The 27,523-nt window shown below is 47.4% G+C and overlaps 1 protein-coding gene across 1 annotated transcript in view; it reads right to left on the minus strand.

Moving 5' to 3' along the window:
* Window positions 1-684: 684 nt before the first annotated feature.
* The window catches only part of LOC141153931 (uncharacterized), a 64,851-nt gene continuing 38,012 nt past the window's right edge, over window positions 685-27,523 (minus strand). Inside the window, exons 16-30 of the mRNA XM_073639228.1 lie at window positions 27,459-27,518; window positions 27,207-27,374; window positions 26,071-26,196; window positions 25,820-25,963; window positions 25,521-25,680; window positions 25,282-25,435; window positions 23,083-23,569; window positions 22,596-22,655; window positions 22,344-22,511; window positions 14,545-14,739; window positions 13,635-13,747; window positions 13,431-13,528; window positions 13,185-13,341; window positions 11,481-11,995; window positions 685-1,020 (exon numbers count right to left, since the gene is read on the minus strand). Of these exons, the coding sequence (XP_073495329.1) occupies window positions 920-1,020; window positions 11,481-11,995; window positions 13,185-13,341; window positions 13,431-13,528; window positions 13,635-13,747; window positions 14,545-14,739; window positions 22,344-22,511; window positions 22,596-22,655; window positions 23,083-23,569; window positions 25,282-25,435; window positions 25,521-25,680; window positions 25,820-25,963; window positions 26,071-26,196; window positions 27,207-27,374; window positions 27,459-27,518 (2,706 nt within the window). The 3' untranslated portion in view covers window positions 685-919. The remainder of the gene's footprint in view (window positions 1,021-11,480; window positions 11,996-13,184; window positions 13,342-13,430; window positions 13,529-13,634; window positions 13,748-14,544; window positions 14,740-22,343; window positions 22,512-22,595; window positions 22,656-23,082; window positions 23,570-25,281; window positions 25,436-25,520; window positions 25,681-25,819; window positions 25,964-26,070; window positions 26,197-27,206; window positions 27,375-27,458; window positions 27,519-27,523) is intronic.

The following is a 27,523-nucleotide window of genomic DNA, read 5'->3' on the forward strand; positions in this document are numbered from 1 at the left end:
TGTCAGCTGATTTATACAGCTGACATGTGCCCGCAACAGCCGTGGGTGGAATCGCGATCCACCCGCAGCTGTTTATCAGTAATGCAGCGGCATTTAACTCGCGCTTCTGGGAAGCGTGCCCTAGGCCTCGCCCATCGGTGACCCCGTCACGTGATCGTGTGTCACCGATGGGTTAGCATGACAACTCGGGGTCTGCAGCAGAAACCTGTGGTTGTCATGTCTTGATTGCTATGAGCGCCGCCCAGTGGTCGGCGCGCATAGCAAGTGAGCATTTCTACTACATAGAGGCGATCTGCTCATCACCTCTATGTAGCAGAGGCGATCGGACAGCCGCTGCTTCTAGTCTCCTATGGAGACTATTGAAGCATGCAAAAAGTGTAAAAAAAAGTTTAAAAATATTTAAAAAAGTATATAAGTTTAAATCATGTCCCTTTTTTCCCGCAATGATAATCCGCAGCGGAAATTTCCGCAGCATGTGCACAGCACATGCGGATCATCATTGGGAAACATGGCAGACAACTTAACATGCATTTTTAATGCGTTTTCGCGGCAGAAATGGCACCACGGAAACGCATTAAATCCGCATCGTGGGCACACAGCCTAAGATATTCCAGTCCTTGCACGTACTTTTGTTCAGAAGTTTTCCTGTTAAATAATGTGCTATAATGCAATAAAAGAAGAGCCGCATTCAAACATTGCACTTTACTAAACATTAATATCAGATCAGAAAAGAGGACAGACAAAAGCTAAAATAGATATCTATCAATGTGGAAAATATATTTACAGATTCCTATATTTAAGACCATTAACTTCTGAAATGATTAGTAAAAAAAACCCCTAAAATTCCAGTACACAAACATTGTACAAACACTGTTGTAATCAGTGACTAAATGTCCCAGAATGGCTTGTGGGCAGAAGCTCAAGATGTTTTACAGTCATTTGGCTTGTCAATTTTTCCAGTTCGATCCCACCAGTCATTGATGGCACTATCAGCAGTAGTTCCAGCAGAAAAATCAAGATCTACAAAGAAAAAGGGACACGTGTTAGCTTATAAAGATTAGCATAACGAGAAGAAAAAACACAAATGAAACAAAAAACACCAAAAAACCCCAAACCAACATGCACCAATTTCCAGACTGTTGCCACTCCAGTGATGATGGTACCATTCCAGACACCGCACCATCATCACTGGAATGGCAGAAGTCAGGAGGAGAGTATGTGCCCGATTCATCAAAGCCATTAAGTCAGTATTCTGGTGTTTAAAAGCTTTGAAAATTCGCATAAAACTTTGGCACAACTTGACTTATGACATTTTCACCCAGCTCTGAAAAAGCAGGTGAAGCTGGAGAGTGGAGATCCCCACTCAAATTCAGGACAAGTGGTGGCTTTTACTACTCTACAAATCTTACACCATCAGGGACTGGAATAGGATTTGTTGCAAGGCCCACGCCACTCAAACGCTCCAGATTCAGTAAGAGCCATGCACCTCTTCATGAATCAAGTGTGACTCCAGCACATCTCCTCACGCCGGTCTTGATGAATTGGGGCCCAAGTGTTTTTTACTTGTATGTGGGGCATGTTAACAGATAAGTGGTTATCCTGTAGTGGAAAGCTCTCTTAAGTAGAGGAAGCAATTGCCTTTGTAAGGCTATGTGCCCACGATGCAGAAATGCTCCGGATTTTTTCCTGAGCGTTTCTGCATCTCCCTGGCAGAAAAACGCATGCGGATTGTACATGCGTTTTTCCTGCCAGGGACAAGCGGATGTGAAGCGTTCTTCACTTGAATTTCCGCATGCGGGTTGACAAGCGCTTTCTAAGCGATTTTAGCATCACTTGGAAAGTGCGTGTTAACTTGGTCACACTATATAAATCCATGCAACCGGCATGGATTTATATACGGTGACCGAAAGAATGGTAAAAAATAAATATATACTTACCTTCCGATGGCCCCCGCAGTCTTGATTTCCTCCGTCCTGGCTGCCGGCAGCGGTACACTGAAGGACCTGCCGACGTCAGCGTCGCATGACAAGTCACATGACTATGACGTCAGCGCAGGTCCTTCAGTCCATCGCTAGCTGCCGGCATGAAAGGACGAGTGCAGCGGAGGCCGTCAGAAGGTAAATATAATCTTTATTTTTTATTTTATTCTTTTTTTCACAGTTTCTATGGTACCCGGGTCCGGAGAAGAGTCTCCTCTCGACCTGGGTACCATCCGCACATTGAACGCGTGCATTCCGCATGTCCTTATCTAGTGAAGCGGAATGCATACGTTCTAATGCAAGTCAATGGCGGCGAAAACGCAGCACTTCCGCAAATTAATTGGTAGTGCTGCGTTTTTTTCCGCAATGATAATCCGCAGGGGAAATTTCTGCAGCATGTGCACAGCACATGCGGATCATCATTGGGGAACATGGCAGGCCTTCTACCAATCGTTTTTTTTTTTTTTTTAAGTGTTTCCAAAGCGTTTTTGCCGCTGCGGAAACGCTTAAAAGACGGATTTTGGTAAGACCTTACCTGTAAAATCCTTTTCAGCGAAGGAAGGAAGGGAGACACAGATCCATTACTAGTGGGTAGGCGGAGCCCCACAGGATAGTTCACCTCACATTAGAAAAAAGTGACGACCGGCCCCTCCAGCTTAGGCTCCTCCTACTCCCATTTCCTTCAGTCCGTACACAAGCTAAGGAAGAGCAGATAACACCAGCGGAACAACACAACCCCTTCCGAAAATTCAGAAATGCGAGAGAACAGGTTATGCATATAACAGAAAAAACACACAGTCCCAGGCACTACTCACTGGACCTGACAACTGCGATGAGCTGGCAATGCTGGAACAGAGCCCTAGCGCGCCGACCCCCGCCCAGATGACCGCCATCAGAGAGGAGTCGCGCCGCATCTGGAAAACAATAATACACTTCTGCCATGGGAGGGTGCTGTGTCTCCCTTCCTTCCTTCGCTGAAAAGGATTTTACAGGTAAGGTCTTACCAAAATCCGTCTTTCAGCAGCAGAAAGGAAGGAAGGGAGACACAGATCCATTACTAGTGGGACGTCCCAAAGCAGTCCAGACCTCAAGGGTGGGAAACAGTGGCAGAATCGCCAACACCCCAACAACTTAGGCAAGCGCGCAACAAGCGCCAAAACTAGATAAAGATAAAACCTAAACCACCGCCGCCTGCAGGACCCTGCGTCCCGAGGCCGCATCGGCGGAAGCACTCACGTCCACTTTTTAAAATTTAGTAAAAGTGTGAACGGAGCGCCAGGTAGCCGCCCGGCAGAGCTGCGCTGCCGAGGCCCCCTGACGAAAAGCCCACGACGAACCATTACCGGAATGCCTCCAGGATAGCCGAATGTATCCACCGAGCTATAGTGTCCTTGGAAGCCCGCTGACCACGCCGACGACCAGCAGGAATCACAAAAAGAGAGTCCGACTTCCGAAACCATTGCGTGATTGTAAGATAGAACTTCAATGCCCGCACCAAATCCAACGAGTGCAAGGCCCGCTCATTTGGACTCTTCAGTTTCAGACAGAGGGAAGGCAACACGATGTCCTGATTGACGTGGAAACGCGACACCTCTTTAGGCAGAAAATCGCAACGGGTACGAAGCACCACGCGATCCGAGTGGAACTGCAGAAAAGGAGGCGAGCAAGACCGTGCCAACTCAGAAACTCTTCTCAAAGAGGTGACTGCCACCTTCCAAGAAAGCAAGTAAAGCGTAGCTGAATCCATAGGCTCAAACGGCCCATGCTGAAGAGCCTCCAAGACTAGATTGAGCCGCCAAGGAGCCACAAACGCCCTCCGAGGCGGAAAAGGACGTGCAATCCCGCGAAAAAACAAACGCACATCCCTGCGCGAGGCAATAGCCTTCCGAAAAAGCACGGATAGTGCAGATACCTGACCCCGCAAGGTACCAAAAGCCAGACCCTTGGCCAAACAACATTGCAGAAAAGCCAAGAAGATGGGAATGGAAAAAACCCTCGGGTTCCTTGACGATCCAGTACACCATGAATAGAAGGCCTCCAAAGTTCTGTGATAAATCCTAGTCGTAGCTGGACCTCTGGCCGCCCGCAAGGTGGCAATGACCTCGGCTGAAAACCCACGACGGGTCAAGATCTCAGTCTCAAGTGCCACGCCGTCAAACGAAGTGACTTCAGGTCCGGATGGCGAATGGGCCCTTGGGTTAACAGGTCCGGGTGAAGAGGCAGTGGAAACGGAGGCGCCGCCAGAAGAGACACCAGTGTTGAACACCACGCCCTCCGCGGCCAATCTGGCGCCACCAAAATAGCCGAAATTCGTTTGAGTTTGATCTGCCGGATCACCAGAGGAAGTAAGGATACCGGCGGAAACACGTAGATCAGCTCGAACTGGTCCCACGGGGCCACTAGAGCATCTACCGCCACAGCCTCCGGGTCCCTGTACCTGGACATGAATGTCGGAATCCTGGCGTTCAGCCTGGATGCCATCAAGTCCACTTGGGGAGTCCCCCAACGTGAGCACAGCAGTGCAAAAAATTCTCCGGGATCCACCTGCTCGCGACTGAGGACGTCCGCCGTGATATTCAGCACTCCTGGGATGTGAATCGCAGAGATGGCTGGAACCCTGGACTCGGCCCATACCAGGATCCGAGAGACCTCCATCATGAGTCTGGAACTCCTCGTCCCGCCCTGATGGTTGATATACGCGACAGCTGTCGCATCGTCCGTCTGAATCCGGACCGGCAGACCGCTCAAAGGGACCGCTCAAAAGGGACCGTCCAATCTCGGAGGCAGAGAAATATTGCTCTCAACTCCAGGATGTTGATCGGCAGAGAAGACTCCTCTGACGACCAGACCCCCTGAATCCAGAGATCGTTCCAAACCCCCCCCCCCCCAGCCAGTCAGGCTGGCATCGGTGGTAATGACCGACCACCGTGGGAGGAGGAAGGATTTCCCCAGGGATAAAGCCTCCGGACGTAACCACCATCCAAGAGACTCTCGCACCCTGCGGGAGATACCGACACAGCGATCCAGCGATCGATCCCAACGGGTCAGAATAAGATCTTGGAGACCCCGGGAATGTGCAAACGGTACCGCTTCCATTGCCGACACCATTAGACCCAGAAGGCGCATACACTTCCGAAGGGACATCGCCATCGCCGACCTCATAGCCTGGACATGGTGACGAAGGTTCGCTTGTTTGTCCGGAGGCCGGGACACCACTGCCCGTACCGTGTCGAAATGCATCCCCAAGAACAGGATTGACTGCGACGGCTCCAATGACGACTTCTTCCAATTGACCAGCCACCCGAAGTCCTCCAGGTGCTGAAGGGAGAAATCGCGAGCTGTCACCGCCTCCTCCACTGTGGGCGACACAATTAACAGGTTGTGCAGGTAGGGGAGAAACGTAACTCCTTGCCTTCGAAGGAGCGCCATGAGCGGCGCCAGAATCTTTGTACAAACCCTGGGCGCCGAGGCCAACCCGAATGGTAGGCCACAAACTGGTAATGGGCCTGACCTATGGCGAAAAGCAGGAAGCGCTGGTGAGCCCTGCCGATAGGGACAAGCAAATAGGCGTCGCGGATGTCGATCGACCCAAGAAATCGTACTGCGACAGGGCCGCCACGACAGAGCGAAGAAACTCCATACGGAATTTCCGGGTCCGGACATGAAAATTCAATTCTTTGAGGTCCAGAATGGGGTGAAACTTGTCCTCCTTTTTGGGGACCACAAAAAGGTTGGAGTAAAACCCCCTTCCCCGGTCTTCCAGCGGAACCGGAACCACCACACCCTGCTGCAGAAGAGAGTCGACCTCCCGCAGCAGTGCGGCAGCCAGCTTGGGCTCGGACGGGATGCGTGACTGACGAAACCTGTCCGGGGGTCGAGAATGAAACTCTATGAAATAGCCTGCCGACATAACCCACGTCACCCAGGCGTCCGATACGTGGGACGCCCAAATCGACCCGAATTGTAGCAGACGACCTCCCACCCGAGAGCCCTCGAGTGGGTTCCTGGCGTCAGTCCGCTTTAGCGGGCTTTTTGTCAACCTCCCGTTTGTCCTGACGGAAATGTTGTTTCCAGGGTGTACGGGATTTCTGGGTGGTCTTCTTTCCGGAAGATGAGGGACGACCCGATCTCCAAGAGAGCTGACCGAAAAGTCCCCTGGGCCGAAAGGGCTGACGACCACTACCGGCACTTGACTTGCCCGACGTAGAAGCCGCTGCTTTCCGCTGCGGCAAAGCCGTATCCTTGGCCTTGGCAATCAGCTCCGTGAGGTCCAAACCAAAAAGCTGACCGCCCTTGTACGCCAGACTCAGCAAACCTTGTTTGGATACTGCGTCTCCAGTCCACTGTTAAAGCCACAGTGCTCTCCTGACTGTGACGGCCGAGGATTGAGCCCTGGACAGAACCGAAGTAGAATCCAGCACTGCGTTCCTGACATATCGGGCCGCCTCTTCCAACAGCTGGAAGAGCCTTTCCACCTCAGACAGCGGAGTCCCATCTTGCCACGCCGTCCGCAGCTGATCCAACCACCGCAGAGAAGCCTCACCAGCCCACATGGCCCCCAAGGCCGCTCGGAATCCATGACCCGTGGCCTCGGAGATGGACTTCGCCGCTCACTCCGTCCTTCTGTCCAGCGGTTCCTGTAGACTCGCCTTCCCTTTAACAGGAAGCAAAGAAGATTTGCTCAGCTGAGACAATGGCACGTCCACTTCAGGAGAGGGGACCCAATTAGCGATCGTCTCCGTGGAGCAGGGATACAGGGCATCAAAAAACCGCATCCCCTGGAAGCGTTTATCCGGACACAGGCGCTCCTTCTCCACCGCCTCGTTAAGTTCATCGTGCGCCGGCAGCGTCGAACGAGCCCGACGCGACTCCTGATACAGCCGGGCCGACTTGCCAGGGCGCCTCGTCACCTCTTCAGACAGCTGTAACGCTTCCCGCATAGCCCCAATAAAAGCGTCCACGCGGCCCGAAAGCGAAGCAGAGTGACCCTGCCGATCCTCTTCATCAGAATCGGAGATCTCACCAGCAGAGTTTGTCGGTGATTCCGAAGCCTCTGACGCACTGCGCGGAGGAGACAGCGCCACCACAGGCCTGTGGCGCTTCTTGCCTCGTGACGTCGGTTGGGACTTAGCTGATACCCAATGACCCAGGAGGTCAGACAGACTGTCAATGGAGTGTGTGAGCGCTTCCACTTTAACATCACTGAGACCCCCGACCAGTGTCGAACCTGACGCCGTTGAAGACCCCGGCGTATCAGATACGCGTGACCGATCCTGAAGCGGACCAGGAGAGAGGTCCGCGCCCCCTGGTCCCTGATCCGACATGCCCACACACAGTTTCGAGCGTCTCGGATAAGGCGGTAATAACCCCTTACAATGGGTACAGTAACTGAGGATGTGTGATTCCGCTACCACAGCCTGTTCCTACACAAAAAATCACCAAGCACTGAAGGGTTAAATCTCCTCCTTAGAGGGAGAAGAGCTACCCCAGCTGCCTGCAGAGCAAAAGTTAACCTAACAGACTAGGGTGATGCACCCTCTGATCCCAGAAGCATGCACATCCAGAAAGGGTTAACTGCCCTGATGAGGCCAGACCCCGTTCAGAAGGGGTAAATGCTGCTGACCACGCAATACACCTTTGCCTTAAAAGGACAGAGGTGTTCGAGTCCCAGAGCCTCCTCAGCAGAGAGGTAGCAGCGCCGGATATAGCACACCCTGTCTGCCTTAACAGGCCAGCAATAAGGTGCTCTGCGCTGCAATAGTGAGAAGAAGGAATCTTCTGCCTTAAAAGGCAGAAGTGACTCACCAGCTGGCCGCGGTGACTGCTCTTCCCGGTGTCTGGTGGTGTAGAGAGCGGGGAGCAGGGAGCAGGAGGCGCTGCACGAGGTAATGGACGCCGGCAGAAGGACCCGGAAGAAGAAGGGGCTGGGTCAGCTCCAGCGCGCGCTTTCCGGGCGCTTCCTGCCTGAGGCTAAGATGACAGGCAGCCGAGAGGCGCAAAGCCACGCCCCCAGCCGCCGCATACTAACGGAGCCCGCGGCTCCTCCGTCCCTGCTCCCCTGCTAGCAGAGAGTTACACAAACGCCGTATGCAGCGGTGATATCCTTCCTGCAAGGACAAAACAGCAGTCACCACTTGTAACAGTAACAGCGGCTGCCGCCGCAGCCGCTGAAGCACTCAGACATTGAGAGCACTTACCCAGCTGAGCGCCACAGGGACCCCCATGGATGTGTGGCGCCGTGGCCCTTTGCTCCCCCCACGGCAGAGAGCGCAGGGACCCCACAGAAGCGGTGTGCGTCTCCGCCAGGGAGCGCCCTGTATCCTCCGGGGCCGGCAGGCTTCTGCTGGGACGTCCTTAGGGGGTACGCAGATCTGCCAGGGGAGGGTCAGGGGTCCCAGCAGCGCCGAGACCCCCTGAGACCTCTAGACCACGGGGGGTCCAGGTCCGGAAATGATAAAATAAATTTTTTTTCTGAGGAGCTGCAAAGGCAGCGACTATCCTCTGCGACCTCAAATTTTAGACTGAAGGACATGGGAGTAGGAGGAGCCTAAGCTGGATGGGCCGGTCGTCACTTTTTTCTAATGTGAGGTGAACTATCCTGTGGGGCTCCGCCTACCCACTAGTAATGGATCTGTGTCTCCCTTCCTTCCCTTCTGCTGCTGAAAAAACGCATCGTGGGCACACAGCCTTACTCAACTATTATCAGAAACTTGGGCCCTGATTCATCACTGCCTTTGCGTCTCTTGTTTAGTTGTGTGTGCTTTGCACCTTTTTTCTCTGTTTTCTCCCAATTCACTATTTGCGCCTTTTTTGAAGTTATTTTGTATGTGCTGTCTTGGATTTTTTTGCTTTCTGCTTTGCGGGCAGTGTCTAGAAATTCCAGATGTTTTAGCCCGAGTCATCAATTGCGACTTGCTGAATTTGGTGCAACTTCACTCCAGTATCCCCCTGGTGTATTTTTGAGCACACAAGAATGGTTTGTGCATTTTAGGCTACTTAATACTGGAAGAAAGACCATTTTTGATTTTGCACCAAATTCATGAATCAAGTGCGCCGGCGTATAAACGGCAACTAATACCACAAGACAAATGGAAAGGAACTGATTAATTGGGGCCTTGATTAATGCACCTCAATTGAGTAAAGTTCAATGTTTTGCAAGATATTGGCCCTGATTCATTGTTGTTGTTTCTCCATTTTTTTTTTTTTTTTTTTTTAATAATTTGCTGCTTTTTAGAGACCTTATGTTTTGGTAGTTTGTTTTTTATTTTTCCTCAACAACTTTGCTTATTCAGATATTTTAGACACAAATAAAATGCGACTTTTACCAGATTTCGCATTAGCGCATCTCACTTCAGTCCCTGCCTGGACAGAATTTATTTAGTGCAAATTTTTGGACAAAACGTGTGAGTTTTCAGGATTTAGAACTTTATTCTAAAAATTTTCAAGAACTGGTTAGAAACAAAACTAAAAGAGCATTGCTCATTTTGTGCCAATTTCATGAAACGAATATGCCATTTTGAAGGATTTGACAGATAAAGTGTCAGCGGATACAAGACAAGAGTCAGGAAAGGGGCTTCAATAAATCGTAAAATGATGAATTTTGGCTCTATTCGAACTACCCATATTTTCAGTAACATGTGCTCAAAAAGTGTAAGATAACCCACTCCACCTGTACGATACACCCAGTGTGATCACCTGCTTTATGTCAAGACCAAACCTTCTGTAACATTCAAAACAATAAGGCATCAGAAACCACTGGATCCACATAGACAAGGTGGTATTGCACAACTAAAATATTAGACCCGTGCCAGTAATAACACCCAATTACACCTTTTTTTTCTGAGCCAGTTACTTATATTAAATACAAATAAACTATTACAATTAAAAAAATAAAATAAAAAAAGAATAAGAGTAACTGGGAAAGTAAGGACGATAAAAAATTAAAATCTAAATAAAAATACAAACATTCTCCATGCCCTCCATATGGTAGTGGGGACAAGAGGAGACCAGTTGTCAGGCGACATTCACATCAGTATTTGTTTTTCCATCTGTTAAACGGATCATTTCGCTCATGTGTTGTTTTTTCTGATCCTTTAAAGGCTGAAGCAGGTAGAGCTTTTATAACAATGACTCCGCAATGGATCAGTTAAAATGGATAAAACAAAGACGATAAAGGAGGTCATCTAATTGTAATGATCTCCATACACCTTCATGGCACAGTCTGATTTGCAAAACGGATGAGAATTGGTCTCAGGGATCAGTTTTAAAAAACATTTGTGTGGATAAAAAACTATGGGTCCGTGTGCAGCAGCCTTAGGCCATGGGTGAGGTCTTGACATAGAGAGTACAAAGTAAACCATCTGACAACCATTACCAGATTCTTCGCTAGGATTATCATCTGAAGATGGCATACAGAGATCTGTCAATGACACAGGGAATCCATTTTTAATATAATCTGATACATACCCTTTCATCTAATTGCTTAGAATTGTATTCCTATAGCCCTAGCCTTAAAGAGGACCTTTCACCAAATGTTTTATGTTGAATTGGAAACAAGCAATAGGGGCTGCAAAGCAGAAGGCGGAGATTTTAGAGACCACAGTATCTGGCAGCTAATGAGTTAACTTACTTGGACTTAATATAAGTTATCAGTTTTCACTGGGGCATGTACTTCACCCCCATTTATGAAATTGGCCAAATCACAAGTAGGCTGCAACTCGGCAAAAAAAGATCTTGCCCCCATAATATCTTAGTGTGTGAGTACATGGCCCCAATTGAAAACTGAGAAACCTACCTGATAACTCATTAGGTACCAAATATTTTGTCCACTGAACTTTTTATTTTACCTCTCTGCTGCAGAGATATTAGCAGTCACGCGATTGCACACATGCAATATATATACTTGGGGTCACAAGCTGACTAGACTCCTTCAATTCACTCAATTCCCCTTTGAGAGGCTGGGTGCGACTAGATGGCATGTGAACATAGGTACGCAAATCACATACATGCATCAAGCTACTGTCAGGATTCCCCGGTATTACCGGTGTGAGTGGACAGTGTGCACATTGGGACTATAGACTGCCGAATCATGACCATGTGCACAGTGACTGCAGACTTTTCTTTTGAGACAGAACAACCCCTTCACAAAGAACTACCCCTTTCATTTTCGCTGTACCAGCTTTTAGCGGCGAAAGGAACCTGCTGTTTTCTATCATATGGCAGGTATATACCCATATCAAAAGAAAGCTAGCATAAAAGCGATCACTTTAGGCTGCCCTAAAATTTGAGGCAAGTTTTTAGTACAAAGTTTAACTTGGATTGTCAAGTCAGCTATACAACCACAAAAAACAATACTTTTGTAGGCTTACAGCCCCATCAGACTGCTTTTCATACACATTTAAAAACATTTTATGGGTCTCAGTGGTATGAAGAGATGACCGCATACTGTGTATAAAACCATATGATCAAAGACATAACGGGCTCAGACATCACATTAATTACCTGGTAAAGTGCCAAGGGTGGAGTTATCAAAAAACTTGCCCGGGCTGTAAGGTAAAGATTTCGATCTCGCATCAAAGAATTTCTCTTTAGGAGAGTCTACTTTTTCTGGCAAGTTAGGTTTTTTATGGGGTGATTCAATTAAAGTGCTGAGCAAAGGGCCATCAGTCTTCAGTGGAGAAAAAGGCCGCTTTCCATAAAGCCTGGTTTTATCCGGAGACATGGCTGGAGCACTGTGTCGCTCCATCTTATTTGGAGACATTGGTTTAGGTTTGTGGACATCAATCTTACTTAGAAGACGTGGATTGTCTTCATGTATTGCACTTTTGGCCAGGGAAGCTATATGGCTGGTTGGTATCTCGGACTTGCGTGGAGGAGACACTAGTGTTGCTCTAGAACGGTCAGTATCCTCATGACCGACGACTTCATGACTATGCAATGAACTAAGGAGGGTAGTAGGGGTCTTCAGTGATGGCTCCTTCAACTTTTTAACTTCTTCTTCACAAGAGTGTAAATTCCTATTAAAGGAGGGAGTACACAAGAAAAGAAACATTTCAACATCTAAATTGTGGTTTCCACAGAAAATGCAAGTTGTTACTGCTCTCCGTGTGTAAGCCTTTATAACATCAGGCCCCAATTATAAGGCCGTAACTAGACCCTAAAGACTGCAGGTTGTAAAGGTAAGAAATATCAGCCCGCTGTTTTTAGGCTGAGGTGGAGCGATAAAACCTCAATTTCACATTAATGGGCCTTTTTAAAAAGCCTTTGGCAGTTCTCCTATAAATACTAAATGGAGCACAGGGAGACTTTACGACCATTTTCTCTAGACAAATACTGGAATATAAGCCCTGCTCTGAGGTCTAGAGAATGGACCGCTGAATAAGTAGCACTTATACGGCTCTGCTGCAGAACAGACTGAATTGGAGGAGTGGGGGATATTCGTATGTTCTGGAAATGGCTGACACAAAGCGTTGGTCGGGGTGATTGCAAAATAAAGTGGAAGCTTTGTGGAAACGTGGTTGCATGTCATATACTGGACCAATTAGAGGTGTTGGTGGCCACCTTGTTTCCCTATAGGCAGGGAAACTTGGCGGATCTTAATATGGGAAAAAAAAAAAGAAAAACGAAATTGCCCACAGTGAAAGTCACCGCCAGTCACTTCATCTGCCAGTGAACCCAACGATTGGGAAGATGAAATGCAACATGCCCAATCATCATCTTCATTGACATCTACTGCCAGGGAAAAGTTGGGAGTTCCATATTAATATTAGATAATTGTTGGCCATCTCTCCAGGCTTCTCCCACACAGCTCAGCTAAGTGCCCATGCATTTAGGAGGAAGAGGGGAGTAAGACACTGCCATACAGGTAGAGTCTGGAGGACCCCATAAATATTAGATGGTCGACCAATCCCACCAAAATCATTGGGTTTGAAATAGATATGGCCAACAACTTTAGTCTTATTGAAAGAAGGAAGTGCACATCAGGAGTCTGACCATATCAGTTGTATTAGTGCTTCTTCCTGTGGCACTGCCTTTGTATATAATGCATTCTAAGAAGGACCTGCTGGTTTTTGTTGCTGTTATTGGAGGAGATATCTCTTTAGTGCAGTTTAGAAACACTTCTGATCCATGGTTGGAGAACAAGTTCCCAACTCCTACCAGACTTCTAACGGGTAGATTAAGGAGCATGAGATATAGCAGCCATACCTTGAAAGCTGATGGACTTTTTTCTTGTACTGTCCAATTTCTCTCTTTAATGCGGCATTTTGTGACTGAAGCATTAGCATAGCCGTGCTCTGCACAATGCCACTTCCACCCCCACATGTCAGAGGGTATTGAGGGTAAACTGAACTGGTAGAACAAACTGAGGGAAAAACCTGTGTTAGAATATTGCACTTGTTTCAGGCATTATAAAGCCATGGCCGCAACAAGGATCAAGCTCTGCCTACTTACTGGAAGTATCTGTGTCCTTTTGGGTTCGTCTGAGCTCTTCCTTTAACTTTCGTAAGCGCGTTTCTTTATCATCAACAGAAACTTTTAAAGAGGATATTCTAGAGAACATTCACACATATTTAGTTCAACTTATTGAAAGTGAAAGGGTATTTAATAAAAATATATATGTACAACCAACACATCAAAATGTATTAATATCCTTACTGCTGTTCTGCAGATTTTAAAACTTTCAACCGGTCCATCTCCAACATGACGACTCGGGATTTGAGGCTTTCTATTTCATCTTTGTATGGTGCTGCACCTTTGGAGATCTTTCCCTTATGAAAAAAAAAAATACAACCCACAACTGTATTAACTTTTCTCAGATGTCTAAAGATGGATGAAGCAGAATTAAAGGATACCTGAAAACCCCCACCATTTAGCTGCAGATTAGCATTATATGCTGTAGGTAAACAGCATTTTATAAAAGTGCATTAGTCTAACTGAAAGGGAGGCTGCCAGGATAAAACAAAGCTCTATTCTCCCTGCAGCCTCTTGCTTCACTACACAGTGGGCATGCAGTAATTATACCACTGCTGCACAGCAGGATTCATTTCTGTAAAGAGGCTGTCCACTAATTTAACATTGATGACTTATCCTTAGGATAGGTCATCAATGTCTTATTGCGGGGGGTGCGACACCAGACACCCTTGCCAATCAACTGTTCTTGGTGCCGCCCGGAAGTGGTCAGTCTACTGATAGGGTCCACAGTCAAGTACTGCACTTCTGCCCCTTGTTGATTGGAATAGGAGGCAGATGTACAGAACCTGGCCACAGCCACAATCAGTAGATGGAGCAGCTTCGTAAATTGTGCACTTTCAGCTGCCACCAAGAACGGCTGGATTGGCGAAGGTGCCGGATATTGCACCCCCACCGATCAGACATTGACGACTTATCCCATGGATCAATGTTAAAAGTAGTGGACAACCTCTAAGTAAAACTAGGTCTTACTCTCCTTATATGAGCGCAATCTTGGAGCTCATCAGTTTGCTTATAATTTGTACTTCTAACAATACAGCTAAGCAATAGTTAATAAAGCAGCTATTAAAATACATTCCGGTAATGTAGATATTACCTGGAGCATCTGTATTTCCTTCTGTGCTGCCTGGAGAAGCTGCTCTTTTTCTTTCACAATAACTTGCACCTCAGAAAGCTTTGACTCTGCGACGTTGGAGCGCAGCTGGTCTTCGAGCAGTAGCGCCCTTTGTTCTTTTTGTTTTGCATCTGCTTCGAATGCACGCAGCTGCTTTTCTAAGTCCTGGATCCGGCCCTGCATTTTCAGTAAAACCCCAACAAAAAATATCATTTCTAGAGCACCCACAAATGTTATTGGCAGACATGATTTAGTTTGCCACGCTTGTAAACTATACACTGGAAAAGAACCACTCGCAATGCAAAGTCCATATGATTCCTTATACAGGCAAGTGAGCAGAATGAAGATTAGTGTAATAATGCAGTTCTACAAAATAGTTAACCACATTAGAGGATAATTAGAAATACCACTTCATTTGAATTATAATGAGTGAAATATAATGGAAACTCAATTAGTAACCTTATAGAAGTAGCCATATGGAGAGTATCAATTTGAGGATACGTTTTTCAGCTGCAAAAGCAGATCAGCTTTTTAAAAAACCGCATCACCTGAAAAGTTTTTGAGCTCATAGATAATGTTTTCAATAGCAAAAGCAGATTAGAAAAACGCCAAACAAACGGACATGCTCATTACTTGTGAGGATCCGTTTTTGAGCCCAAAAACGGATCCTCACAAAACGATGTGTCTGAATGTCATATCTTGAAACCCATTGACTTTGATGAGATGCCCAGAGACACTGCATTTTATTGCAAAAAACGGATCCGCAAAAACGCTGTGTGTGAATAATGGCCGTAGCCAGCGAGGGGCAGCTGCCACCCTTCCCTAGAAGCAGGGGCACGCACCTAGCAAAACTCACTTGTATGCTGCAGTGCTCCCGTCCTGCACTGACTCCAGACTGCAGGGGGCAATCTCCCCTCCTCTGTCCTGTCTTCTGCCGTCTTCACCAGAGAGAGGAGGGGGAGGGGAGCCTGCCCTGCACAGGATCCGATTCCTGGGCCCCGAGCTGGAGAATGTGAAAGTACTACTGCTCATCTCTGTCACAGGAAGGTAACTAATGCTAATATGGTAGGTGATTATTATGTGCTCTCTGTACAATCTGTGTGAACTAAATGTGCAATGTATTTGCTGTCTGTAGCTGTCATCTGTCTATCACACTCTATCTCTCCATCCATCCATCTATCCATCATTATATTGTATCTAAATTTCTTGATTATTGTATCATAAAAATTATTAAATGTCTGATGTTCACATTGTAATACAGTAAATTTTTCACTTAAATATAAGCAATATATGTGGGAGTCGGGGTCGGTGTAAGGGAAATTGAGGAGTCGGAGTCGCAGGTTTGGCTTACCGACTCCACAGCCCTGGCTGCTGCATTTCCTCTCAATTTCTCAGCCTGATATTTAAACAGGACAAGAAAAGGAGATTTTTCTGTACTCACCGTAAAATCTCTCTTAGCCTCTAATTGGGGGACACAGGACCATGGGTGTTATGCTGCTGTCCACTAGGAGCGACACTATGCATAATCAGAAAAAGATTAACCATGGCTCCTCCTCTGCAGTATACACCCCTGGACAGCGTCAGCCTGCTCCAGTTTTGTACAAAAGCAATAGGAGGAACGTAACATGGATAACATACCATGCCTATAAGAAGGCAACTACGTACGAGCTCAAGAGAAAAACAATATGAGAACTCAACATAACGGCCCGGAACGGGCGACAGGGTGTGAGCTGTGTCCCTCAGTTAGAGGCTAAGAGAAAGATTTTACGGTGAGTACACAAAAATCTCCTTTACTCTGTCGCCTCATTGGGGGACACAGGGCCATGGGACGTCACAAAGCAGTCCCTGGGTGGGAAGCAATGGACGAATATTGTGTAAACGGGCCCCTACAATTGGGGTACCGCTGCCTGCAGAACACATCTACCCAGGCTCGCGTCTGCTGAGGACTGGGTATGAACCCTGTAGTGTTTGGTAAAAATGTGTAGGCTAGTCCAGGTGGCTGCCTTACACACTTGTGCCGAATGGCCCAAGAGGCCCCTACCGCACCTGTAGAGTGTGCCGTAATACCTGCTGGAAGAGGAGAATTTTTGAGGCGGTAGGCCTCTTCTATGGTGGATTAGATCCACCTGGCAAGGGTAGCTTTGGAAGCTGGCAGACCCTTGCGGCCGCCTTCCAGAAGAAGGAAAAGAGAAGAAGACTTCCGGAAGGGCGCAGTCCTAGACACATAGATAAGTAATGCCCTGACAAGGTCGAGCGTATGCAGAGCCTTCTCCACTTTATGAACCGGGACCGGACAGAGGGATGGCAGTGAAATTTCCTCATTGAGGTGGAAGTTAGACAACCTTCGGAAGGAAGGATGGGACCGTACGGAGAACTACCTTGTCCTGGTAAAAAGCCAGAAAGGGCCGTCTGCAGGAGAGTGCTGTCAGTTCAGACACCCTGCGTAGCGAGGTGATTGCCACCAGGAAAACCACTTTCTGGGATAGAAGGCGGAGTGGTAGTTCCCTAAGGGGTTCAAAAGGGTGTTTCCTGCAATGCCGTCAGCACCAGGTTGAGGTTCCACGTTTCTAGTGGTCGTCTGTAGGGGGGAACCAAATCGGGAAACCCCTTGAAGAAATGTCCTTACTTGCAGCTTTTTAGCAATGCACCTCTGAAAAAGCACAGAGAGCTGACACCTGGCTCTCAAGGGAGGCCAGGCACAGTCTGGCTTCCAGACCCGAATGGAGAAACCCAAGTACCCTGGGGAGGGAATAAGGGAATGGGGTCTGGCCACGAGATTCGCACCAGGTAAAGAAGGCTTTCCATGTACGGTAATAAATCTTAGCAGAGGTTGGCTTCCGTGCCCTGATCATGGTTCCAAAGACATCCGGCGAGAACCCTGACTGGGTTAGAACCCAGGTCTCAATGACCACGCCGTCAAATTGAGGGCCCCTGAGTTCTGGTGGTAGAACGGGCCTTGTGACAGAAGATCCGGGCGGTCGGGGAGACACCAGGGGACGTCTGCTGTGAGCTGTACGATGTCGGCGTACCATGTACGTCTGGGCCACTCCGGTGCGATGAGGATGGTTGGAACTTCCTCTTGCTTGATCTTCCTCACCACTCTGGATATCAGGGGGAGAGGTGGAAAAATGTACAGGAGCTGAAACTGGGTCCAGTCCTGAACCAGGGCGTCAGCTCCTAGCACCGCGGGTCGTGAGTTCTGGCCATGAAGTTGGAGACCTTGGCATTGAAATGGGATACCATTAGGTCCACGTCCGGAGTCCCCCAGCGATGGCAGATCTGTCGAAAAACTTCGGGATGGAGAGACCACTCTCCCGAGTCCATTCCTTGCCGGCTGAGGAAGTCTGCTTCCCAGTTGTCCACACCCGGAACGTGGACCGCAGAGAGAACCCAACCTGTGTCTTCCGCCCAGTGGAGAATGTGTGTCACTTCTCGCATCGCCTGTGCACTGCGGGTTCCCCCTTGGTGATTCACATATGCCACAACCGTGGCATTGTCCGAATGTACTCTGATGTGAGAGGCTGCTAGTAAGTGATGGAAGGCTCTCAATGCCAGGAGGATGGCACGAATTTCCAAGATGTTGATGGGCATGGTCGCTTCCGCTGGGGACCACTTGCCCTGTGCTCTATGGTGTAGGTGTACAGCACCCCAACCCGTCAGTCTCGCGTTGGTGGCCAGAACCTTCCATTGACCCGTGAGAAAGGATTTCCCCTTGGTTAGTGAGGTTGGCTTGAGCCACCAGTGCAGGGACCTCCTGGTTGACGACGTCAGCTGGAACTCCCTCTCGATAGAAAAAGGGTTCCTGTCCCATGACTTGAGGATGGCTAGTTGGAGAGGCCTGAGGTGAAGCTGGGCAAATGGGACCGCTTCTATTGCCGCCAGCATCCTGCCGAGGACTCTCATGGCAAACCGGAGAGATCGAGGGGGTTTGCTGAGGAGAGTGCGAACTCCTAGATGGAGAGGCAGTGCCTTGTCCTTTGGAAGGAGCAGTAGACCCCTGAATGTGTTGAATAGCATTCCCAGGAAGGTCAGAGACTGACTCGGGGTTAGTGATGACTTTTGTAGGTTGACTAACCAGCCCAGGCGACTCAGAATGTCGATTGTGATTGAGACGCTGAGCTTGCAGTCCTTGAAGGTGGGAGCCTTGATAAGGAGATCGTCCAGGTATGGAACAATTACAATGCCTCTGGAGTGTAGGACGTCCATGGTGGCTGCCATGACTTTGGTAAACACTCGGAGCCGTGGCGAGTCTGAACGGGAGAGCAACGAACTGGTAGTGGTCCTGGTCGATTGCGAACCTGAGAAATCTCTGATGGGCGGGTGCAATTGGTATATGCAGGTATGCGTCTTGTATGTCTATGGAGGCGAGAAATTCTCCCTTCTCCATGGACGCAATGATGGACCGAAGGGACTGCATACGGAAGTGACGTACCCGTACATATTTGTTGAGCTGTTTTAGGTCCAGTATGGGCCGTAGGCGGCCTCCTTTCGTGGGGACTACGAATAAATTGGAGTAGAACCCTTGGAAGCGCTCGGCCGCGGGGACCGGTACTATGACTCCTGCTTGTAGAAGCGAGAAGACCGCTTGGCGGAAGGCACAAGCCTTGTCTGGCGGTTTTGGGGGAACAGAAAGAAAGAGTCTGCTTGGTGGGTTGGAAGTGAACTGTATCTTGTATCCTGAAGACACTAGTTCCCTGACCCACCTGTCTTCTGTAACAGGCAGCCAGACTTGATGAAAGAGCAAAAGTTGGCCGCCTACAGGTGGAGTGTCTTCCGGAGACCGTGAGTCATGATGAGGAGGAAGTCTGAGATTTTCCTCCTTTGAACTTTGACTGGCCTGCTTTTGACTGCCAGGTCTTGTCCGACTTTTGCGTCGACCGCAAGTTGTCCCTGCGTAGGGAGCGGTTGCTATTTTGTGCTGGCCGCGAGACGGACCAGCCCGAAGAGTTCCGAAAGGATCGGAATCGAGTTTGGTTACGCTTCTTGTAAGTGTGTTTGGGTTTCAGTTGGGGGAGAGAGGTACTCTTACCCCCGGTGGCGTTGTATATCATAGTGTCCAACTGTTCACCAAAAAGTCGACCACTGGAGGTACGGGAGGTGCGTGAGGGACTTCTTTGAGGCTGCGTCTGCTTTCCATTCCCGCAGCCAGAGAATACGCCGAATCGTGATGGCGTTTGATGCTATCCCCACTGCACCCCCTTGCAGAATCTAGAGCTGCATGAAGCATGTAATCTGCTACAACTACTTTTGAACCGCTTGGTCCGACAGCTCAGGAGCAGATACTTGGAGGCCAGCTTGTAAATTTTGGGCCCAAGCCAGGATAGCCTTGGCAGCCCAAACTGAAGCCTCGAAAATTGAACGAGCCATGCGTTCTACCTGCCGGTCTGCTGCGTCCCTGAGGGTTGAGCTATCTGGCAGTGAAAGGAGTGACTGTCCTGCTAGCCTAGAGACTGGGGGATCCACTTCGGGTGGATCTGTCCACTCCTTGGTGGTCTCCTGTGGGAAGGGGTACCGCGCCTCCAGATATTTGCGATTGGTAACTTCTTCTCAGGCTGTGAGAACTGCTTTTTAAGGATCTACTTAAACTCTGGGTGTTCAAAAAAGACCTTAGGCGGCTTCAGAAGTCTTTCAAAGGAAATCTTGTGTTGTGGTGCCTCCGGGGGCGGATCAGAAATGTCCATCACCCGATGGATGGACGAGATTACGTCCTCAACTAGAGCTGTATTGCTAGGGGGGGGGGGAATCAGAGACCCTTCAGTTTCCTTGTCTGAGTCGGAATCACAGATGCCTTCCGAATCCTGTTTATCACCAAGGCGTCTCCTGCTGGATGAACCAGGGTGGAGGCCTTCTCTAGTCGGGGATCGCTGCGGAGAACTGCATTGTCTGTCCCTGGTAGGGGACAGTCTAGATGACCTGGAACTACGATGTCTCTCCCTGGAAGGGGATGACCGTGTGCTATGGGATGACGCAGATGGACGTGACCTGTGGGTTCACTTGCGTCCTGACCTAGACGTGGATGTGCCCGTGCCGTCAAGTGCCTGAGTGGAACTCTCCCTTTGCTGGGTAGTGTTCATAGCCGAGGCATGACTCTGCAGAGCCTGAAGCAATGTGGATGTGAGTTTATCTATAGACTGCTTCTTGGGGCTCTGGCACAGTAGTCTGGATGCAGTCCTGGCAGTGCGGGTACGTGCTGCCACTGGGGACAGTATTGCTGCAGGCTGTACATAGTGCATAATAGCAGTCCTGCCTGGTTCTCTTGGACCTTGAGCCCGGCATAGTGCACTGGGGTGGCTATGCAGAGGGCCCTACAGGGGTGGCTATGCAGAGGAGCCTGGACTCACAGCCGAGGAAGAACTCCAGCTATGATCTTATCCCACTGGTGTGCCCCTAGGTCCAGCGCCGAAGATCCACGGTCCTGTGTCTCCCGAAGACTGGCTTATTTTCCCTTATCCTGCAGCAGATAATGGCCGCTGGAGTAAAGTTAAGGAAGAAGGGGGGCGGAGAGCTGAAAAGGGCGGCAGAACTGTGTGAAATCGTGCCCTTTCAGTCTCGATCCGCCCTCTCTGACACTGTAGAGTGTCATATTTGTCATCCGGGGGGCGGGCCGGGGAGAGGAGGTGGCGGCTTCGGCTAGGCCGAAGCTGCGGCCTAAATTAGATGCCTGATACCCAAAGGGACTGCAGGCCGGCGTGGAAGTCCGGGAGTGGACCGGATCTGAACTGGAGCCCCCCGGATTTAAAGGCAGGATAGTGGTGGGGTATAAGCGGAAGCGGGGGCCCTGTGAAGAGTCTCCCTGAGGCACCATAGAGCTGGTGCTGCCGCAGAAACAGGGCGCAGGGAGGCCTGTGCCTCTGTTGTGTTCTGCCTGCGCTCCCCCAGGTCCCGACAAGAGCTTGCAGCAGGGCTGGGGTCCCTGGGTTCAGCTGGGAGCTGCTGCCTGTACAGGCCCTACCTGAGGCGTTTCAACCTAATACCCCCAGGGGGGGATTAGGGAGGTGCTGTTGTCACCGTCAGGGCGCTATATCCTCGCCTCAACCTCAACCCAGAAACCAAAAGGAATTGGGGAAGGAGGGGGGTCTCGACTTCGAACCAGCACACGAGGGACTGGGGAAGGAGCGACATGGGGAATAGCCATCTCGACTTCAATCGTGCACCCTGTAATAAGGGGCCGAAGAAGGGGCCATGCCGGGAGTCTCGCAGTAGACCCACTTTTCTTCATCCCGGTCGGTGAAAAACGGAGTAAAAGTTTTAGGTGTGCCTCCTATGCGACACTAAGCAAAAACTGGAGAAGGCTGATGCCGTCCAGGTGTGTATACTGCAGAGGAGGAGCCACGGTTAATCTTTTTCAGATTATGCATAGTGTCGCCTCCTAGTGGACAGCAGCATAACACCCATGGTATTGTGTCCTCCAATGAGGCGACAGAGTAAGGTTTTTGCTATGTAATCTAAGGGCAGCACGAGGTAGGGGCTGCGACCCATATTTCAGAGATGTGTCACTGACTAGGCTGTATGCTCTTTCAATAAAGTGAGTGTTTTATCAGCAAGATATTATTGCTGCAACAATGTACACAGAAAGCTGCTAATCGGGGGTGTGGGCAGGGTTAGCTTTCTGTGCTCTGCTACATCTAAAAAAAAAATATCTGATTGCATCACAACTGCTGCACCCAGTAAACTAATTGATACATCACTGGATTCAGGGTCTCTCTCTATAACAGGACTAGGAGTATCCATTTAACATCCAGTACACCTTTCCATATGGTCATTGTGCCCTCGGTATTCACCTCATGCTCTTTTTGAGCTTCTTTCTCCAGCATTTCAAATTCATTGGTTTCATGTTTCTCCTGAAGACATTTTTCCAAGTCAGCAAGTTCTCTTTTCAGGCTTTCGTTCTCAGCTATTAGATTATCAAAGTCATTTTGCATATTTCCCAGTTGATTATGAGCGCTTTGCTAAGGTAAATAAAGAAAATAAAGTTGATTTAGTATTAAACAGTGCATAGCGTGCTCCAATAAAGACAACAAACTAGCACTTACTTTCTCTGCCATAAGAGCTTCACATATTTGAAGACTTTCCACCAAGTCACTTTGGCTATTCTGAAATAAATCATATACAGCAAGTTACATCTTCATCTTTGAGAAGAAAAAAAACAAAACAGACATTTCAACCTTAATTTTCAGAAGAATCCAAATCCACTTTGCCTGAACGATGGTAGAGTCATACTAGTGGGAACGTTTCATAATGAGGATGACTGGACACAATTCATAGGTTTGCAATATAACAAAGTTCCATAGATTTTAGCAGTGGAAGTTTTCATCTGAAAGGAGCAGTTTGACACAAAAAAACAACAACGCTGGAGTGGTGTTTTAAAGCCAATGGCCCCATCCAGTGCAAACGTCTGAATGACATTTTTCAGGGCTTCAGACTTAAGCCTCGAAGGAGCCCCTGACCAGTGGATAAAACGTAGTGTGAACATACACTTAGGAGTTAAAACTCTTTACATGTAAAACCTGGGCTTCTTACATTTTCAGGACACGCACTTCCTTCCAAATCGGCTATCTTCTGTTCTAGCATTCGGATTTGTTCCCAGCACATATCATGAACATTGCTTGAAAGGACTTCTTCATCAGGATCTTGGCACACTGCATCTAAGGGGGCGCTGAGGGGAGAACCAGGTAATGATTCCAGCTCTGGTTCATCGTCAGTCTTCAGTGGCGTCAGCTTTTGGGGGACCTCCGGGTGGTCTCCGGGCACAGGACTTTGCTGGCCGTCCTCGGGCGGTGTTCCAGTCTGGTCTCTTACACACGTGTCTTCCAGCTGTAGGGTTTGGACATCTTTATCAGTGTTTGATTCGACTTCTTTTACATCTGAAGCCTCTTTCTCAAGAGATTCTCTTTTGCCAACTCCCTCCTCGGAATCTTTTGTCAGCTTCTTTAACTGGTTTTCTAACTCGGCAACTTTCTGCTCCATTTCTTTATATTTTTGCAGGGAAATGTCTTTTATCGGAGCACTGAATAAGGAAGATGTATGTATTAGATTGGAAAGCAATAGCAAATACTTCTGGATAATTTGTTATATTTAATATACAATTACATTAATACATATAATTTAGAGCTCTATAAAAGACAAAAGTATTGAGACACTCTTCTTACTCCAGCCCCAGCTATGGAGTCTGCCTTTACCAACGTGTGAAAGAAGGGGGTCATTCTAAAGAGCTCATATACTGGGAAAAGAAATATTAACCCCTTCAGAACATCCACCATACATGTACGACGCAAGTTGGAAGCGGGTGTATGGATCGGGCTCACCGGTCCCATACCCAGCAGATCATGGCTGTGTGTTACAGTCAGGACCTGCCTCTAACAATCGCGGGTCGCTGAAGGCTTGTCATGACAGATGGGGTTCTGCTGCAGACGCCCCCGTGCTTGTCATTAGGGAGCCCCTTTACAACCCAGCCTGTGGCAGGGCTTCAAAGAAGACCGTACTTCTTACTATATGCAGCGATGCTGTGACATTGCTGTACATAGCATAAGCAATCAGACGATAGCATCTTCAAGTCCCCTGACGGGAATAACAAGAACAGCAAAAAGTAAAAAATAAAAAAAAAGAAGAAGAATATATAAAAAGTTCAAATCCACCCCCTTTTGCCCCATTAAAAAGAGATAGATTTAGAGAATGTGTATGTGTCCGTGTCTCTATCTATACATACATGTACACACGTACGTGGTATTCCCGCGTTCAGAAAAGTCTGTTCCATCAAAATATTAAAACATAGATCAACCTGATCGGTAGACACAGTCGCTGCAATTCCACAAAAAAAAAAAAATGTAACAAGAAATCAAAACGGCGTCTCGTCCTGCAAAAAAATAAGCAGTCACACTGCTTCATCGACAGATGGAAAATGGCGACACAAAATAAAAAAATTCTCATCACCAAAGTAAAAAAAAAAAACTGGACACGTTTGGCATCCCCGTAATCATCCTGATGAGCAGAATCATATTGCGAGGTCACTTTGATCATAAAATGTACACCGTAAAAACAAAGTGATAATTGCCTCTTTTTCCCTACAATTTCTCCCCTCTTTACAGTACACTATGTGGTAAAATTAATGGAGTCATTCAATAGTACAACTTGTCCCACAAAAAAACAAGCCCTCGTATGTCCATGTAGGCAGAAAAATCAAAAAGGGGAGTTATGGCCCTGGGGAAAAAAAAGGGGAGGAAAAAACTAACATGCAAAAATGGAAATTGGCCATGTCATAGAGGGGGTTAATTCAGCATGCCAACACATTTTGGGCAATTCTTTGCGTAAACAGCATAGGGAATGCTTTCAGTCCTAGCAGGACTGTGCCTGAATGTAGAAAGCAAGGTCCGTAAAGGAGGTTTAATGTGGAAGATACTGACCATCCTGTACAGAGCCCAGACCTCAGCCCCATCCAACAGCTTTGGTAGGAACTAGAACAGAGTCAATTCCTCTGATCCAACATCAGTGTCTGACCTCACAAATGCTCGTCAGGGTTTAATGGGTTCAAAATATCCTCAGACACTTTATTGTCCTTTATAATGCCTTTGCAAACGTGGCTACAGCTGCAAAGGGGGAACCAGCTCCATATTACTGGTCTCTATAGTAGAATTGATGACAAACCCTCCTGATGGTACAATGTGAAGGTGTCCCAATACTTCTGCCCATACGGTCTGTATATCTATCAAAAATAAATAAAACCTTGTGCTTTCTGATGAAAAATCTATCATTGAATAAGACAGAGCTGTTCTCTCCCTGTAAGTAACGTGGCTTCCAGAATTCCAATCTGCATCTATAGCAAGATCATCAAGTACTCTGCCCGTATCATCAAGTTCAGAAAACTCTGTGCAAATTGCTGGAGAGACCATGGAAAAAAACACCAATTATAAACATTATTCAGGCAGCAAGAAGTTCTGACTGCTTGATCACAAATCACTCACAATCATCAATCTCTGGGATGGCTGAAAACTCTGAAACCTTTTGTCTCTTGGCAATGTTCGCAGTTAATTTCGAGCCAATGTCAAAGTGTGAGATCCCAGCAGAGTGCAAGCTGCCCTGAAGTTTTCCAGGAGCCCATGTGACTCTCCTCCTTTTCTTACACTTTAAGATATTAAGGGAAAGAAATTGTGTAGTGTTATAGGTCAAACGGAAGAAGTGGAAAGAGATCAAGGAAATAAATCTTGAAATCATACGATTGCGAGAAAAAAATAAATACAAATATTTTAATAAAAAGGTTTACCCTTTGGTCTTCATGTTGTGTAGACGCAACCATCATGTTTCCCAAATTACATATCCGGTCCTCTTTTTCCTTTTGAAGCTCTTTGATTTCTGATAGCAATTGGTTGTATTCTTCCATAGCGTGTGTTTTTATATCAGTTGAAGCCTGTGTAAGAGGGAATGGTGTATATGATAACTGTAAATGCATACAGCCCATACTAAACACTACGCCATCCAGAAAGCACTGGGGTAGCAGGTAGATAAAACGCTTACTTCCAACTCTTCTAGCTGTTTCTTCAGGTCCAGGATTTCCTTTCTGTATCTTTTAAGCAGAGCATGGTCATCCAGTACTTCATTAACATGAGGAGTATTTTTCACATGCTTAGCTGTACTTGCAAACTGAAAAAAAATATCTAAATTATATAATTTCATACAATGACAACAAAAATTAAGTCAATTTGGTCACAAGGCCATGTCCACACAATTGCGCATCCTTTTCAGTCATTCAGGGTCTGCACTAGAAACAATGAGCGGGAGGATTCCTCCCCGATGTCAGTGAGGAGGGCTGCTGCACAACGGTAGAAACCACCAATCCATCAGCACACATTTCAAAGGCATCCATGTATAACAGACCCTTAGACGTCCAATACCTCAATTATGCAAGTGGTGGTAAAATGGCTGCAGCAGATTAAATATAAAACGGGGAATTGCACCCTTTGTCAATTGTCCCCAGATTTGACAAGTCATACAGCAGTCAGAAGAAATTTTAATCAGAACATAGTCAGCAGTATAAGCCCCTTCCCGCCACTGCCAAGTTAATTTTTATTTCCTCCTTCCCGCAGAGTCCATGAACATACCCATGAGTGTGAAAACAAAAACACAACTACAGGAGTAGCCATAAGCCATCAAGTAGCGTAAAAACAATATTTATTGGAATATATTAAAAATAGCACATAACATGTATCTATAATAAGTCTAAGGAGACAAGGAACATGAAGGTGGGCTAGTAATATGCAGTATCACCCATGGGAACAATATTCATTATATAGATTTTAAGTGAAGACTTGTTGAAAGATACAATATGCAGAGTCTAAGGGAATAGTCCAAATTGCAAACTTCAGATGCATCAAAAAGACGGATTTTGGTAAGACCTTACCTGTAAGGTCCGGGCAAGATATTATTGCTACAACAATGTACACAGAAAGCTGCTAATCAGGGGTGTGGGCAGGGTTAGCTTTCTGAGCTCTGCTACATCTAAAAAAAAATATCTGATTGCATCACAACTGCTGCACCCAATAAACTAAGCGATACATCACTGGATTCAGGGTCTCTCTCTATAACAGGACTAGGAGTATCCATTTAACATCCAGTACACCTTTCCATATGGTCATTGTGCCCTCGGTATTCACCTCATGCTCTTTTTGAGCTTCTTTCTCCAGCATTTCAAATTCATTGGTTTCATGTTTCTCCTGAAGACATTTTTCCAAGTCAGCAAGTTCTCTTTTCAGGCTTTCGTTCTCAGCTATCAGATTATCAAAGTCATTTTGCATATTTCCCAGTTGATTATGAGCGCTTTGCTAAGGTAAATAAAGAAAATAAAGTTGATTTAGTATTAAACAGTGCATAGCGTGCTCCAATAAAGACAACAAACTAGCACTTACTTTCTCTGCCATAAGAGCTTCACATATTTGAAGACTTTCCACCAAGTCATTTTGGCTATTCTGAA

This window comes from Phyllobates terribilis, unplaced genomic scaffold, assembly GCF_046119375.1.
Source record: "Phyllobates terribilis strain yellow unplaced genomic scaffold, ASM4611937v1 Scaffold_1__5_contigs__length_1240528914, whole genome shotgun sequence".
Lineage (NCBI taxonomy): Eukaryota > Metazoa > Chordata > Amphibia > Anura > Dendrobatidae > Phyllobates > Phyllobates terribilis.